Genomic DNA, 14,186 nt, shown 5'->3' with positions numbered 1-14,186 from the left:
GTTTCCCGCAGCTCTCTCGGTGAGTTCCCCACCACTATCTAACCACACAGTCACTTTATTGGGCCTAAGGCAGTTTCTCCGCAGTCAAGTCCACACTAGAATTATTTTCATCACTGGGGAGCTGAACTCGCTAGCCAGACTGGCTCCTCCAAGGGTGGCCCGATCACTAAGTGAGCTTGCGGGTCACCCGCACTCCCCAGCCTTGGGCAATTCCACCCCCCCCCCCCCCCCCCACACACGTGGACATTACCCCACAACCCCCCAAGGGAGCACATTCAGCTGTGAGGTCACTGAGGGCCACCCTTTTTTTAGACCTTCCCGCCCACTTTCAGCTCCTCCCCCCCCCCCCCCCCCCCCCCGCCCTCTCCAGAACCCCCACCCACCCAACCTTCCTACATCCATCATCCATTCATCCCTACCCTTCATACCCACCCCCAACACTCCTTTCCTGGGCATGCCCCCCCCCTCCGGCCCTGACCCTTGGCAGTGGCACCCTGGCCATGTTCCTGCCAGCCTGGCAATGCCAGGGTGCAGTGTCACGGTGCCAGCCTGGCAGTGCCCGAGTGCCAGAGGGAGATCCAGGGTGCCACCCTGACCTCTCCCTAGCCATCCAGGGATATCCAGTGGTCTAGGAGAACCCCCAGGTGCTTGACACGGTATTGATAGGTGTCTACATGACCACTTGCTGGGGAGCCGGTTAGATCAGGGAAGGCCTTCCCGTTAGTGGGATGGAGATTGGCTTTAATTGGTGATTATTGGTTTCTCGCCACTCCGCGGCGGGATCCGGATTTCGCCAACAGGAGCAGGCCAGTTAGATAAGAAACCGATCAGCTCCCCGGGGCGGTCGCGATTTCAGACTCTACCACAATCTAACCGGATCGCTCAGAATCGCGCCCGGCACAAAGCGACCGGTAGATCGCGCCCATAATGATGCACACTCATAATCATTTAATAACTTATTTGCGCCTTTGAATTTTATTCTTCCAAAATAAATTGTGCACTTTCTACTTGGTTTCATTTTTTTTGGCGAGTTAGGGCTCATAATTGTGACCCCTGTCTTCAGCTTGTAATCACAAAGCACTTTTAACATAGTAACCAACCCAAGGTGCTTTGCAGAAACAATTAACAAGCAAAATTGGACATTGAGCTGCATAAGGGAAATCTTTTGAGGGGCAGGTCAAAGAGGTAGGTTCTAAGGAATGTCTTAAAGAACTAAAGTGACGGAGGGATTTAGGATGGGAGGTCTAGAGTTTACGGCTTAGGCAGCTGGAGGCACAACCATCAGTGGTGGAGCAATTAAAATTGGGGATGCTCACGATGCCAGGATTGGAGGAGTGCAGAGATCTCAGTGGGTGGGGTTGTGGCTGGAGGAGGTTACAGTACTCGCTTTGCTTATGATGTGCCACCTTTGTTTGTTTCACACTGAAATGCTAAATCCACTCAGCTAAAATCTAACATTGGTTCACATCGCGTACTTCTGCTTCTGTCCTTTAGAACTTCAGTTCTGTTATTTCCTGCATTTCTGCCTCTGAGATATATTTTGGATTTTGTGAGTCTTCCAAAGATGGAGGGAGAAAACTCTTGGAAAAATATTTCTTCAGTCTGGTAAAGCATAATGGGAAGGTATTCTGATTAAGTTGACAAACAGGTCAAGCATCCGTTTGTGATGCGTGCCAAACTGTTTCAAGAAACACTTAAGAATGTACACAGGAAAACATAACCATTATTATGTATTGAAAGCTGGTGCTATGTTTCAGAAATGAAATCCAACTATCCTATCCTGTTTCACTTCCTCATGCCAGTAATGTATTTTAACCAGATCTGATATTATATTTTGAACACCGTTTACCGAAAGATGCTGTCTGAATGAAAAAGTCTTTTAACAATTTATTTTGATGTGGTTGTTTCGAAACCTGGGTTAGTGCGCTGTCAATTCCAGTCCCACTTCACCCAGAGTCACAATACAAAAGAATCAACCAATAATTCTTAGATAAATGCGCCAAGTCCCTGGCTGCCCAGTACTTAGTCATCAGGTTTGTAAATGTAAACACAATTACTGTTTACTTATAATAAGGAGTATAATGAAATTTGCAGCAAATATAACAGGTTAACTAACTCCTAATTCCCCGCTTTAACTTGCCCCCACCTTCTACACACAAGACAGATTAGCACACAGGGGAAGCCTGTAATGGTTTTCCTATAGATACATTAATTCAGGTTCTCTGCAGCCTCAGGAATGCAGCCGTGGAGAGAAACATGGAGGGGAGAGAATAGGACCTTGTTCCAGGAGTCAAACTGAAACTCCTTGGGACTCTGAAAATCATGCCAAAGATATAGAACCCAATCGCTACCTGTAACTGAGCAGAGTATGGCCTTTTGGGCCAATTCGTTGGCCACTAGTTAATCAATCAAACCCAGTCCCACCAAATCTCTCTCTCTGGTGCCGACAAGTCTGAAACTCCTGTTTAAACCAGCAGAGACTAGCAGAGTGTTCTCTCCTGTAACTTCTGAATTACTCATTCTCTCTGCTGCTTGGCTTAAAGTACATGCCCATTAATCATCCAGGATAAAAAATAATAACAGCAAATTAAAAGAAAGGAGGAATAAGGGAATAACCAGAAAGGACCCTTACCAGGTAAATGACATTGTTAATATGATGGCTGTCATTAGTCAAGTTTTGGGGGCGGCATGTGGCGCAGTGGATAGCACTAAGACTGCGGCGCCGAGGACCCAGGTTCAAATCCTAGGCCTGGGTCACTGTCTGTGTAGAGTTTGCAGATTCTCCCCATATCTGCGTGGGTTTCACCCCGACAACCCAAAGATGTGCAGGTTAGGTGGATTGGCCACGCCAAATTGCCCCTTAATTGGAAAAATAATAATTTTGTGCTCTAAATTTATTTTAAAAAATAACTCGTTTCCATTTGTGAAATTGACTTCATGTGGCGAGCAAATTGCAATGGTTCAGGAATCATTTTGCGTTTGACCTGTACTTTTCCAAATTAAAAGTTAACTACTATGTGCACTAAATGTAGAAATGTTGCTGCCATTGTTCTGAGATGCTGCACTGCATTGAATCGGTGTAACCCTGTGTGCTGTTTCTCCTCAACTTGCCTCTTCCTGTTGTGAAGGTCAAGCTATGGTTCCATAGGTGCCAGCATCCCTCTGTGTCTGAACAGCATTTCCCACCTGTGAACCTGCACATGCAGGCTATTGCCTTCACATGGCTCGAGTGTGGTTGTAGCATATTGGAAAAAACTTTGCCACACAAAGCCAGCCCTCTCTTAACATTAGAAAGTGTTAACTTGTGCCTCTCACTGTCACAATCAAAGTCACTAGCTTTTATTAGGTCTTCTGGTTTGTTCCCTGCAGCCAGATAATATATGAATAATTTTAATGAAGTGGGCCCAAAGTGATTCGGTTCATCTCACAGTCTGCAAAGCTTTTCTCCATCCACTTTGCAGGGGATGCATTCCATTTACCTAGAGTTCGGTGCAGGGGTTCTTCTCCGCTCCATCGCTCCCACTTTGATGTGACTTGGATTAAAGAATGTATTCTGTTGAAACAGCGCCACACATCCTTTATATTCTTTTGGGCGCTGTTCTTACTGCTCCAGGAGCCGTCCCAAGGGGGTGAATAAACAGGACAAACTGATTTAATACAGTGCTAAATTGTGTATTGTCTGGTTCGCAGTGTACCATTGGCATCTGGTTCAAGAATACAAGTGTCCAGACCACAACGTTCTGATTGCAGCCGGCAACTCGTGAGGGCAGCATCACAAGACTGGTACGCAAAAACAGCAACAGACGTTGCAAGCTTTTTAAGTCTGGCACACGGTCGCGATTCAGAGTTGTGCTGTCATAGTGAGTATTGGCCATTATAGCGAGTATTCTCTGGTTACAGTGAGTATTGGCTGTTACAGTGAGTATTGGCTGTTACAGTGAGTATTGGCTGTTACAGTGAGTATTGGCTGTTACAATGAGTATTGCCTGGTTACAGTGAGTATTGCCTGGTTACAGAGAGTATTGGCTGTTACAGTGAGTATTGCCTGGTTACAGTGAGTATTGTCTGTTACAGTGATTATTGGTTGTTACAGTGAGCATTGTCTGGTTACAGTGAGTATTGCCTGGTTACAGTGAGTATTGGCTGTTACAGTGAGTATTGCCTGGTTACAGTGAGTATTGCCTGGTTACAGTGAGTATTGCCTGGTTACAGTGAGTATTGCCTGGTTACAGTGAGTATTGGCTGTTACAGTGAGTATTGCCTGGTTACAGTGTGTGTTGCCTGGTTACAGTGTGTATTGCCTGGTTACAGTGAGTATTGCCTGGTTACAGTGAGTATTGCCTGGTTACAGTGAGTATTGCCTGGTTACAGTGAGTATTGCCTGGTTACAGTGTGTATTGCCTGGTTACAGTGAGTATTGGCTGTTACAGTGAGTATTGCCCGGTTACAGTGAGTATTGGCTGGTTACAGTGAGTATTGTCTGTTACAGTGATTATTGGTTGTTACAGTGAGCATTGTCTGGTTACAGTGAGTATTGGCTGTTACAGTGAGTATTGCCTGGTTACAGTGAGTATTGCCTGGTTACAGTGAGTATTGCCTGGTTACAGTGAGTATTGCCTGGTTACAGTGTGTATTGCCTGGTTACAGTGTGTATTGCCTGGTTACAGTGAGTATTGGCTGTTACAGTGAGTATTGGCTGTTACAGTGAGTATTGCCTGGTTACAGTGAGTATTGGCTGTTACAGTGTGTATTGGCTGTTAGTGTGTATAGGCTGTTACAGTCTGTATAGGCTGTTGCAGTGAGTTTTGGCTGTTAAAATGAAGAGTGGCTGGTTACATTAAATATTGTCTGGTTACAATACAAATTGATTGTTACAATGAGTATTGGCTGTTACAGTGAATACTGGCTGTTACAGTGAATACTGGCTGTTACAGTGAGTATTGGCTGTTACAGTGAGTATTGGCTGTAACAGTAAGTATTGGCTTTGTTACAGTGAGTATTGGCTGTTACAGTGAGTATTGGCTGTTACAGTGAGTATTGCCTGGTTACAGAGAGCATTGGCTATTACAGTGAGTATTGGCTGTTACAGTGAGTATTGCCTGTTACAGTGAGTATTGCCTGGTTACAGTGAGTATTGCCTGGTTACAGTGAGTATTGGCTGGTTACAGTGAGTATTGGCTGTTACAGTGAGTATTGGCTGTTACAGTGAGTATTGGCTGTTACAGTGAGTATTGATTATTACAATGAGCATTGTCTGGTTACAGTGAGTATTGCCTTGTTACAGTGTGTATTGCCTGGTTACAGTGAGTATTGCCTGGTTACAGTGTGTATTGCCTGGTTACAGTGAGTATTGCCTGGTTACAGTGAGTATTGCCTGGTTACAGTGAGTATTGCCTGGTTACAGTGAGTATTGCCTGGTTACAGTGAGTATTGCCTGGTTACAGTGAGTATTGCCTGGTTACAGTGTGTATTGCCTGGTTACAGTGAGTATTGGCTGTTACAGTGAGTATTGCCTGGTTACAGTGAGTATTGGCTGGTTACAGTGAGTATTGGCTGTTACAATGAGTATTGTCTGTTACAGTGAGTATTGCCTGGTTACAGTGTATTGCCTGGTTACAGTGTGTATTGCCTGTTACAGTGAGTATTGGCTGTTACAGTGAGTATTGGCTGTTACAGTGAGTATTGGCTGTTACAGTGAGCATTGCCTGGTTACAGTGAGTATTGCTGTTACAGTGAGTATTGCCTGGTTACAGTGAGTATTGGCTGTTACAGTGAGTATTGCCTGGTTACAGTGAGTATTGGCTGTTACAGTGTGTATAGGCTGTTACAGTCTGTATTGGCTGTTGCAGTGAGTTTTGGCTGTTAAAATGAAGAGTGGCTGGTTACATTAAATATTGTCTGGTTACAATACAAATTGATTGTTACAATGAATACTGGCTGTTACAGTGAATACTGGCTGTTACAGTGAATACTGGCTGTTACAGTAAGTATTGGCTTTTACAATGAGTATTGGCTGTTACAGTGAGTATTGCCTGGTTACAGAGAGCATTGGCTATTACAGTGAGTATTGCCTGGTTACAGTGGAGGTATTGTCCTGTTACAGTGAATATTGGCCTGGTTACAGTGAGTATGGCTGGGTACCGGAGTATTGGCTGTTACAGTGAGTATTGGCTGTTACAGTGAGTATTGGCTGTTACAGTGAGTATTGATTATGACAATGAGCATTGTCTGGTTACAGTGAGTATTGCCTTGTTACAGTGAGTATTGCCTGGTTACAGTGAGTATTGCCTGGTTACAGTGTGTATTGCCTGGTTACAGTGAGTATTGCCTGGTTACAGTGTGTATTGCCTGGTTACAGTGAGTATTGCCTGGTTACAGTGAGTATTGCCTGGTTACAGTGAGTATTGCCTGTTACAGTGTGTATTGCCTGGTTACAGTGAGTATTGGCTGTTACAGTGAGTATTGCCTGGTTACAGTGAGTATTGGCTGGTTACAGTGAGTATTGGCTGTTACAATGAGTATTGTCTGTTACAGTGAGTATTGCCTGGTTACAGTGTATTGCCTGGTTACAGTGTGTATTGCCTGTTACAGTGAGTATTGGCTGTTACAGTGAGTATTGGCTGTTACAGTGAGTATTGGCTGTTACAGTGAGTATTGGCTGTTACAGTGAGTATTGGCTGTTACAGTGAGTATTGGCTGTTACAGTGAGTATTGCCTGGTTACAGTGAGTATTGGCTGTTACAGTGAGTATTGGCTGTTACAGTGAGTATTGCCTGGTTACAGTGTGCATTGCCTGGTTACAGTGAGTATTGCCTGGTTACAGTGAGTATTGGCTGTTACAGTGAGTATTGGCTGTAACCGTAAGTATTGGCTTTTACAATGAGTATTGGCTGTTACAGTGAGTATTGCCTGGTTACAGTGAGTATTGCCTGGTTACAGTGAGTATTGCCTGGTTACAGTGAGTATTGCCTGGTTACAGTGTGTATTGCCTGGTTACAGTGAGTATTGGCTGTTACAGTGAGTATTGCCTGGTTACAGTGAGTATTGGCTGTTACAGTGTGTATTGGCTGTTAGTGTGTATAGGCTGTTACAGTCTGTATTGGCTGTTGCAGTGAGTTTTGGCTGTTAAAATGAAGAGTGGCTGGTTACATTAAATATTGTCTGGTTACAATACAAATTGATTGTTACAATGAGTATTGGCTGTTACAGTGAATACTGGCTGTTACAGTGAATACTGGCTGTTACAGTGAGTATTGGCTGTTACAGTGAGTATTGGCTGTAACCGTAAGTATTGGCTTTTACAATGAGTATTGGCTGTTACAGTGAGTATTGGCTGTTACAGTGAGTATTGGTTGTTACAGTGAGTATTGCCTGGTTACAGAGAGCATTGGCTATTACAGTGAGTATTGGCTGTTACAGTGAGTATTGCCTGGTTACAGAGAGCATTGGCTATTACAGTGAGTATTGGTTGTTACAGTGAGTATTGCCTGGTTACAGAGAGCATTGGCTATTACAGTGAGTATTGCCTGGTTACAGTGAGTATTGCCTGGTTACAGTGAGTATTGCCTGGTTACAGTGAGTATTGCCTGGTTACAGTGTGTATTGCCTGGTTACAGTGAGTATTGGCTGGTTACAGTGAGTATTGGCTGTTACAGTGAGTATTGGCTGTTACAGTGAGTATTGGCTGTTACAGTGAGTATTGATTATTACAATGAGCATTGTCTGGTTACAGTGAGTATTGCCTTGTTACAGTGAGTATTGGCTGTTACAGTGAGTATTGCCTGGTTACAGTGTGTATTGCCTGGTTACAGTGAGTATTGCCTGTTACAGTGAGTATTGCCTGGTTACAGTGAGTATTGCCTGGTTACAGTGTGTATTGCCTGGTTACAGTGAGTATTGCCTGGTTACAGTGTGTAGTGCCTGGTTACAGTGTGTATTGCCTGGTTACAGTGAGTATTGGCTGTTACAGTGAGTATTGCCTGGTTACAGTGAGTATTGTCTGTTACAGTGAGTATTGGCTGTTACAGTGAGTATTGGCTGTTACAGTGAGTATTGCCTGGTTACAGTGAGTATTGCCTGGTTACAGTGAGTATTGGCTGTTACAGTGAGTATTGCCTGGTTACAGAGAGCATTGGCTATTACAGTGAGTATTGGCTTTTGCAGTGAGTATTGGCTTTTACAGTGAGTATTGTCTGGCTACAGAGAGCATTGGCTATTACAGTGAGTATTGGCTGTTACAGTGAGTATTGCCTGGTTACAGTGAGTATTGGCTGTTACAGTGAGTATTGCCTGGTTACAGTGAGTATTGGCTATTACAGTGAGTATTGGCTGGTTACAGTGAGTATTGGCTGGTTACAGTGAGTATTGGCTGTTACAGTGAGTATTGCCTGGTTACAGTGAGTATTGGCTGTTACAGTGAGTATTGGCTGTTACAGTGAGTATTGGCTGTTACAGTGAGTATTGGCTGTTACAGTGAGTATTGCCTGGTTACAGTGAGTATTGCCTGTTACAGTGAGTATTGGCTGGTTACAGTGAGCATTGGCTATTACAGTGAGTATTGGCTGTTACAGTGAGTATTGGCTGTTACAGTGAGTATTGGCTGGTTACAGTGAGTATTGTCTGGTTACAGTGAGTATTGGCTATTACAGTGAGTATTGGCTGTTACAGTGAGTATTGGCTGTTACAGTGAGTATTGGCTGTTACAGTGAGTATTGTCTGTTACAGTGTGTATTGCCTGGTTACAGTGAGTATTGGCTGTTACAGTGAGTATTGGCTGTTACAGTGAGTATGGCTGTTACAGTGAGTATTGGCTGTTACAGTGGAGTATTGGCCTGTTACAGTGAGATTGCTGTTACAGTGAGTATTGGCTGTTACAGTGAGTATTGCTTGGTTACAGTGAGTATTGGCTGTTACAGTGATATTGGCTGTTACAGTGAGTATTGGCTGTTACAGTGAGTATTGCCTGGTTACAGTGAGTATTGCCTGGTTACAGTGAGTATTGGCTGTTACAGTGAGTATTGGCTGTTACAGTGAGTATTGGCTGTTACAGTGAGTATTGCTTTGTTACAGTGAGTATTGGCTGTTACAGTGAGTATTGCCTGGTTACAGTGAGTATTGGCTGTTACAGTGAGTATTGGCTGTTACAGTGAGTATTGGCTGTTACAGTGAGTATTGCCTGGTTACAGTGAGTATTGCCTGGTTACAGTGAGTATTGGCTGTTACAGTGAGTATTGGCTGTTACAGTGAGTATTGTCTGGTTACAGTGTGTATAGGCTGTTACAATGAGTATTGCCTGGTTACAGAGAGCATTGGCCATTACAATGAGTATTGGCTGTTACAGTGAGTATTGGCTGTTACAGTGAGTATTGGCTGTTACAGTGAGTATTGGCTGTTACAGTGAGTATTGTCTGGCTACAGTGAGTATTGGCTGGTTACAGTGCGTATTGGCTGTTACAGTGAGTATTGTCTGGCTACAGTGAGTATTGTCTGTTACAGTGAGTATTGTCTGTTACAGTGAGTATTGGCTGTTACAGTGAGTATTGTCTGTTACAGTGAGTATTGCCTGGTTACAGAGAGCATTGGCTATTACAGTGAGTATTGGCTTTTGCAGTGAGTACTGTCAGGTTGCAGTGAGTATTGTCTGTTACAGTGAGTATTGTCTGTTACAGTGAGTATTGGCTGGTTACAGAGAGCATTGGCTATTACAGTGAGTATTGGCTGTTACAGTGAGTATTGGCTGTTACAGTGAGTATTGTCTGTTACAGTGAGTATTGTCTGTTACAGTGAGTATTGTCTGTTACAGTGACTATTGCCTGGTTACAGAGAGTATTGGCTATTACAGTGAGTATTGGCTGTTACAGTGAGTATTGTCTGTTACAATGAGTATTGCCTGGTTACAGAGAGTATTGGCTATTACAGTGAGTATTGGCTGTTACAGTGAGTATTGTCTGGCTACAGAGAGCATTGGCTATTACAGTGAGTATTGCCTGTTACAGTGAGTATTGTCTGGCTACAGTGAGTATTGGCTGGTTACAGTGAGTATTGGCTGTTACAGTGAGTATTGGCTGTTACAGTGAGTATTGGCTGTTACAGTGAGTATTTTTTGGTTACAGTGAGTACTGTATTGCTGTTACAATGAGTATTGCCTGGTTACAGAGAGCATTGGCTATTACAGTGAGTATTGGCTTTTACAGTGAGTATTGGCTGTTACAGTGAGTATTGTCTGGCTACAGTGAGTATTGGCTGGTTACAGTGAGAATTTTCTGTTACAGTGAGTATTGGCTGTTACAGTGAGTATTGTCTGTTACAGTGTGTATAGACTGTTACAGTGTGTATAGGCTGTTACAGTGTGTATAGGCTGTTACAGTGTGTATTGGCTGTTGCAGTGTGTATTGGTTGTTGCAGTGTGTATTGGCTGTTACAGTGAGTGTTGTCTGGTTACAGTGAGTACTGTATTGCTGTTACAATGAGTATTGCCTGGTTACAGAGAGCATTGGCTATTACAGTGAGTATTGGCTGTTACAGTGTGTATTGGCTGTTACAGTGAGTATTGGCTGTTACAGTGAGTATTGGCTGTCACAGTGAGTATTGGCTGTTACAGTCAGTATTGCCTATTTACACAGAGCATTGGCTATTACAGTGAGTATTATCTGTTACAGTGAGCATTGTCTGGTTACAGTGTGTATTGCCTGGTTACAGAGTATTGGCTGTTACAGTGTGTATAGGCTGTTACAATGAGTATTGCCTGGTTACAGAGAGCATTGGCCATTACAATGAGCATTGGCTATTACAGTGAGTATTGGCTATTACAGCGAGTATTGGCTATTACAGCGAGTATTGGCTTTTACAGTGTGTATTGGCTGTTACAGTGAGTATTGTCTGGCTACAGAGAGCATTGGCTGGTTACAGTGAGTATTGGCTGTTACAGTGAGTATTGGCTGTTACAGTGAGTATTGGCTGTTACAGTGAGTATTGTCTGGCTACAGTGAGTATTGGCTGTTACAGTGAGTGTTGTCTGGTTACAGTGAGTACTGTATTGCTGTTACAATGAGTATTGCCTGGTTAAAGAGAGCATTGGCTATTACAGTGAGTATTGGCTGTTACAGTGTGTATTGGCTGTTACAGTGTGTATTGGCTGTTACAGTGTGTATTGGCTTTTACAGAGAGCATTGGCTATTACAGTGAGTATTGGCTTTTACAGTGAGTACTGTCAGGTTGCAGTGAGTATTGGCTGTTACAGTGAGTATTGTCTGTTACAGTGAGTATTGCCTGGTTACAGAGAGCATTGGCTATTACAGTGAGTATTGGCTTTTACAGTGAGTACTGTCAGGTTGCAGTGAGTATTGGCTGTTACAGTGTGTATTGGCTGTTACAGTGTGTATTGGCTTTTACAGAGAGCATTGGCTATTACAGTGAGTATTGGCTTTTACAGTGAGTACTGTCAGGTTGCAGTGAGTATTGGCTGTTACAGTGAGTATTGTCTGTTACAGTGAGTATTGCCTGGTTACAGAGAGCATTGGCTATTACAGTGAGTATTGGCTTTTACAGTGAGTACTGTCAGGTTGCAGTGAGTATTGGCTGTTACAGTGAGTATTGTCTGTTACAGTGTGTATTGCCTGGTTACAGAGAGCATTGGCTATTACAGTGAGTATTGGCTTTTGCAGTGAGTACTGTCAGGTTGCAGTGAGTATTGTCTGTTACAGTGAGTATTGTCTGTTACAGTGAGTATTGGCTGGTTACAGTGAGTATTGGCTGGTTACAGAGAGCATTGGCTATTACAGTGAGTATTGGCTTTTACAGTGAGTACTGTCAGGTTGCAGTGAGTATTGTCTGTTACAGTGAGTATTGTCTGTTACAGTGAGTATTGGCTGGTTACAGTGAGTATTGGCTGTTACAGTGAGTATTGTCTGTTACAGTGAGTATTGGCTGTTACAGTGAGTATTGGCTGTTACAGTGAGTATTGGCTGTTACAGTGAGTATTGGCTGTTACAGTGAGTATTGGCTGTTACAGTGAGTATTGGCTGTTACAGTGAGTATTGGCTGTTACAGTGAGTATTGGCTGTTACAGTGAGTATTGGCTGTTACAGTGAGTATTGGCTGTTACAGTGAGTATTGGCTGTTACAGTGAGTATTGGCTGTTACAGTGAGTATTGGCTGTTACAGTGAGTATTGGCTGTTACAGAGAGCATTGGCTGTTACAGTGAGTATTGTCTGTTACAATGAGTATTGTCTGGTTACAGAGAGTATTGGCTATTACAGTGAGTATTGGCTGTTACAATGAGTATTGGCTGTTACAGTGAGTATTGGCTATTACAGTGAGTATTGGCTGTTACAGTGAGTATTGGCTATTACAGTGAGTATTGGCTGTTACAGTGAGTATTGTCTGGCTACAGTGAGTATTGGCTGGTTACAGTGAGTATTGGCTGTTACAGTGAGTATTGTCTGGCTACAGAGAGCATTGGCTATTACAGTGAGTATTGGCTGTTACAGTGAGTATTGTCTGTTACAATGAGTATTGTCTGGTTACAGAGAGTATTGGCTATTACAGTGAGTATTGGCTGTTACAATGAGTATTGGCTGTTACAGTGAGTATTGGCTATTACAGTGAGTATTGGCTATTACAGTGAGTATTGGCTGTTACAGTGAGTATTGTCTGGCTACAGTGAGTATTGGCTGGTTACAGTGAGTATTGGCTGTTACAGTGAGTATTGTCTGGCTACAGAGAGCATTGGCTATTACAGTGAGTATTGCCTGGTTACAGTGAGTATTGCCTTGTTACAGTGAGTATTGCCTGGTTACAGTGAGTATTGCCTGGTTACAGTGTGCATTGCCTGGTTACAGTGTGCATTGTCTGGCTACAGTGAGTATTGTCTGGCTACAGTGAGTATTGGCTGGTTACAGTGAGTATTGGCTGTTACAGTGAGTATTGACTGTTACAGTGAGTATTGTCTGGTTACAGTGAGTACTGTATTGCTGTTACAATGAGTATTGCCTGGTTACAGAGAGCATTGGCTATTACAGTGAGTATTGGCTGTTACAGTGTGTATTGGCTGTTACAGTGAGTATTTTCTGTTACAATGAGTATTGGCTGTTATAGTGAGTATTGGCTGTTATAGTGAGTACTGTCAGGTTGCAGTGAGTATTGTCTGTTACAGTGAGTATTGTCTGTTACAGTGAGTATTGGCTGTTACAGTGAGTATTGCCTGGTTACAGAGAGTATTGGCTATTACAGTGAGTATTGGCTGTTACAGTGAGTATTGCCTGGTTACAGTGAGTATTGGCTGTTACAGTGAGTATTGGCTGTTACAGTGAGTATTGTCTGTTACAGTGAGTATTGGCTGTTACAGTGGCACGAGGGACACTACAATCAATCCTTACAAATATATTAGCCAAGAGGAAACCAGTCTGAGCTCAAACTTCGCTTTTAGTAGTCAGTAACATTTTCTTACAAATGCACGATTGGAAACAGGAGCAGACAATACTCACTGGAACAGGCAATTACTCACTGTAACAGCCAATGCTCTCTGTAACCAGGCAATACTCACTGTAACAGCCAATACTCACTGTAACAGCCAATGCTCTCTGTAACCAGGCAATACTCACTGTAACTGCCAATGCTCTCTGTAACCAGGCAATACTCACTGTAACTGCCAATGCTCTCTGTAACCAGGCAATACTCACTGTAACTGCCAATGCTCTCTGTAACCAGACTATACTCACTGTAATAGCCAATGCTCTCTGGCAGCCATGTGTACCATCTACAAAGTGCACTGCAGGAACTCACCAAGGCTCCTTAGACAGCACCTTCCAAAGCCACAGCCACTACCACGCAGAAGGACAAGAGCAGCAGATACCTGGGAACCCCACCACCTGGAGGTTCCCACCAAGTCACTCACCATCCTGACTTGGAAATACATCAACGTTCCTTTACTGTCGCTGGGCCAAAATCCTGGTACTATCTCCCTAACAGCACTGTGGTGTTCCTACACCACATGGGACTGCAGCGGTTCAAGAAGACAGCTGACCACCACATTCTCGAGGGCAATTAGGGATGGGCAATAAATGCTGGCCTAGCCAGCGAAACCCACATCCTGTAAAAATGAATTAAAAATAAAAATTCCATGCTACGGAGAATATTGAAAGGGTCATGTAGCTACAGAAAGTGTGCAGCATAGATTTCCTCAGAG

The 14,186-nt window shown here is 43.4% G+C and overlaps 1 protein-coding gene across 6 annotated transcripts in view; it reads left to right on the top strand.

The window, feature by feature from the left end:
* shroom3 (shroom family member 3) overlaps positions 1–14,186 on the top strand; it is a 547,942-nt gene that overhangs the window by 511,399 nt on the left and 22,357 nt on the right. For 5 of the 6 annotated variants that reach the window (XM_038791697.1, XM_038791701.1, XM_038791702.1 and 2 more), the window contains one exon: positions 3,691–3,783. The exons of the other annotated variant lie outside the window; for it this stretch is intronic. In XM_038791697.1, coding sequence (XP_038647625.1) covers positions 3,691–3,783 — 93 coding nt within the window. The remainder of the gene's footprint in view (positions 1–3,690; positions 3,784–14,186) is intronic. 6 annotated transcript variants of the gene reach the window in all.

The sequence above is a fragment of the Scyliorhinus canicula genome, chromosome 3, assembly GCF_902713615.1.
Source record: "Scyliorhinus canicula chromosome 3, sScyCan1.1, whole genome shotgun sequence".
NCBI lineage: Eukaryota > Metazoa > Chordata > Chondrichthyes > Carcharhiniformes > Scyliorhinidae > Scyliorhinus > Scyliorhinus canicula.
This window is presented reverse-complemented; position numbering and strand designations above follow the sequence as displayed.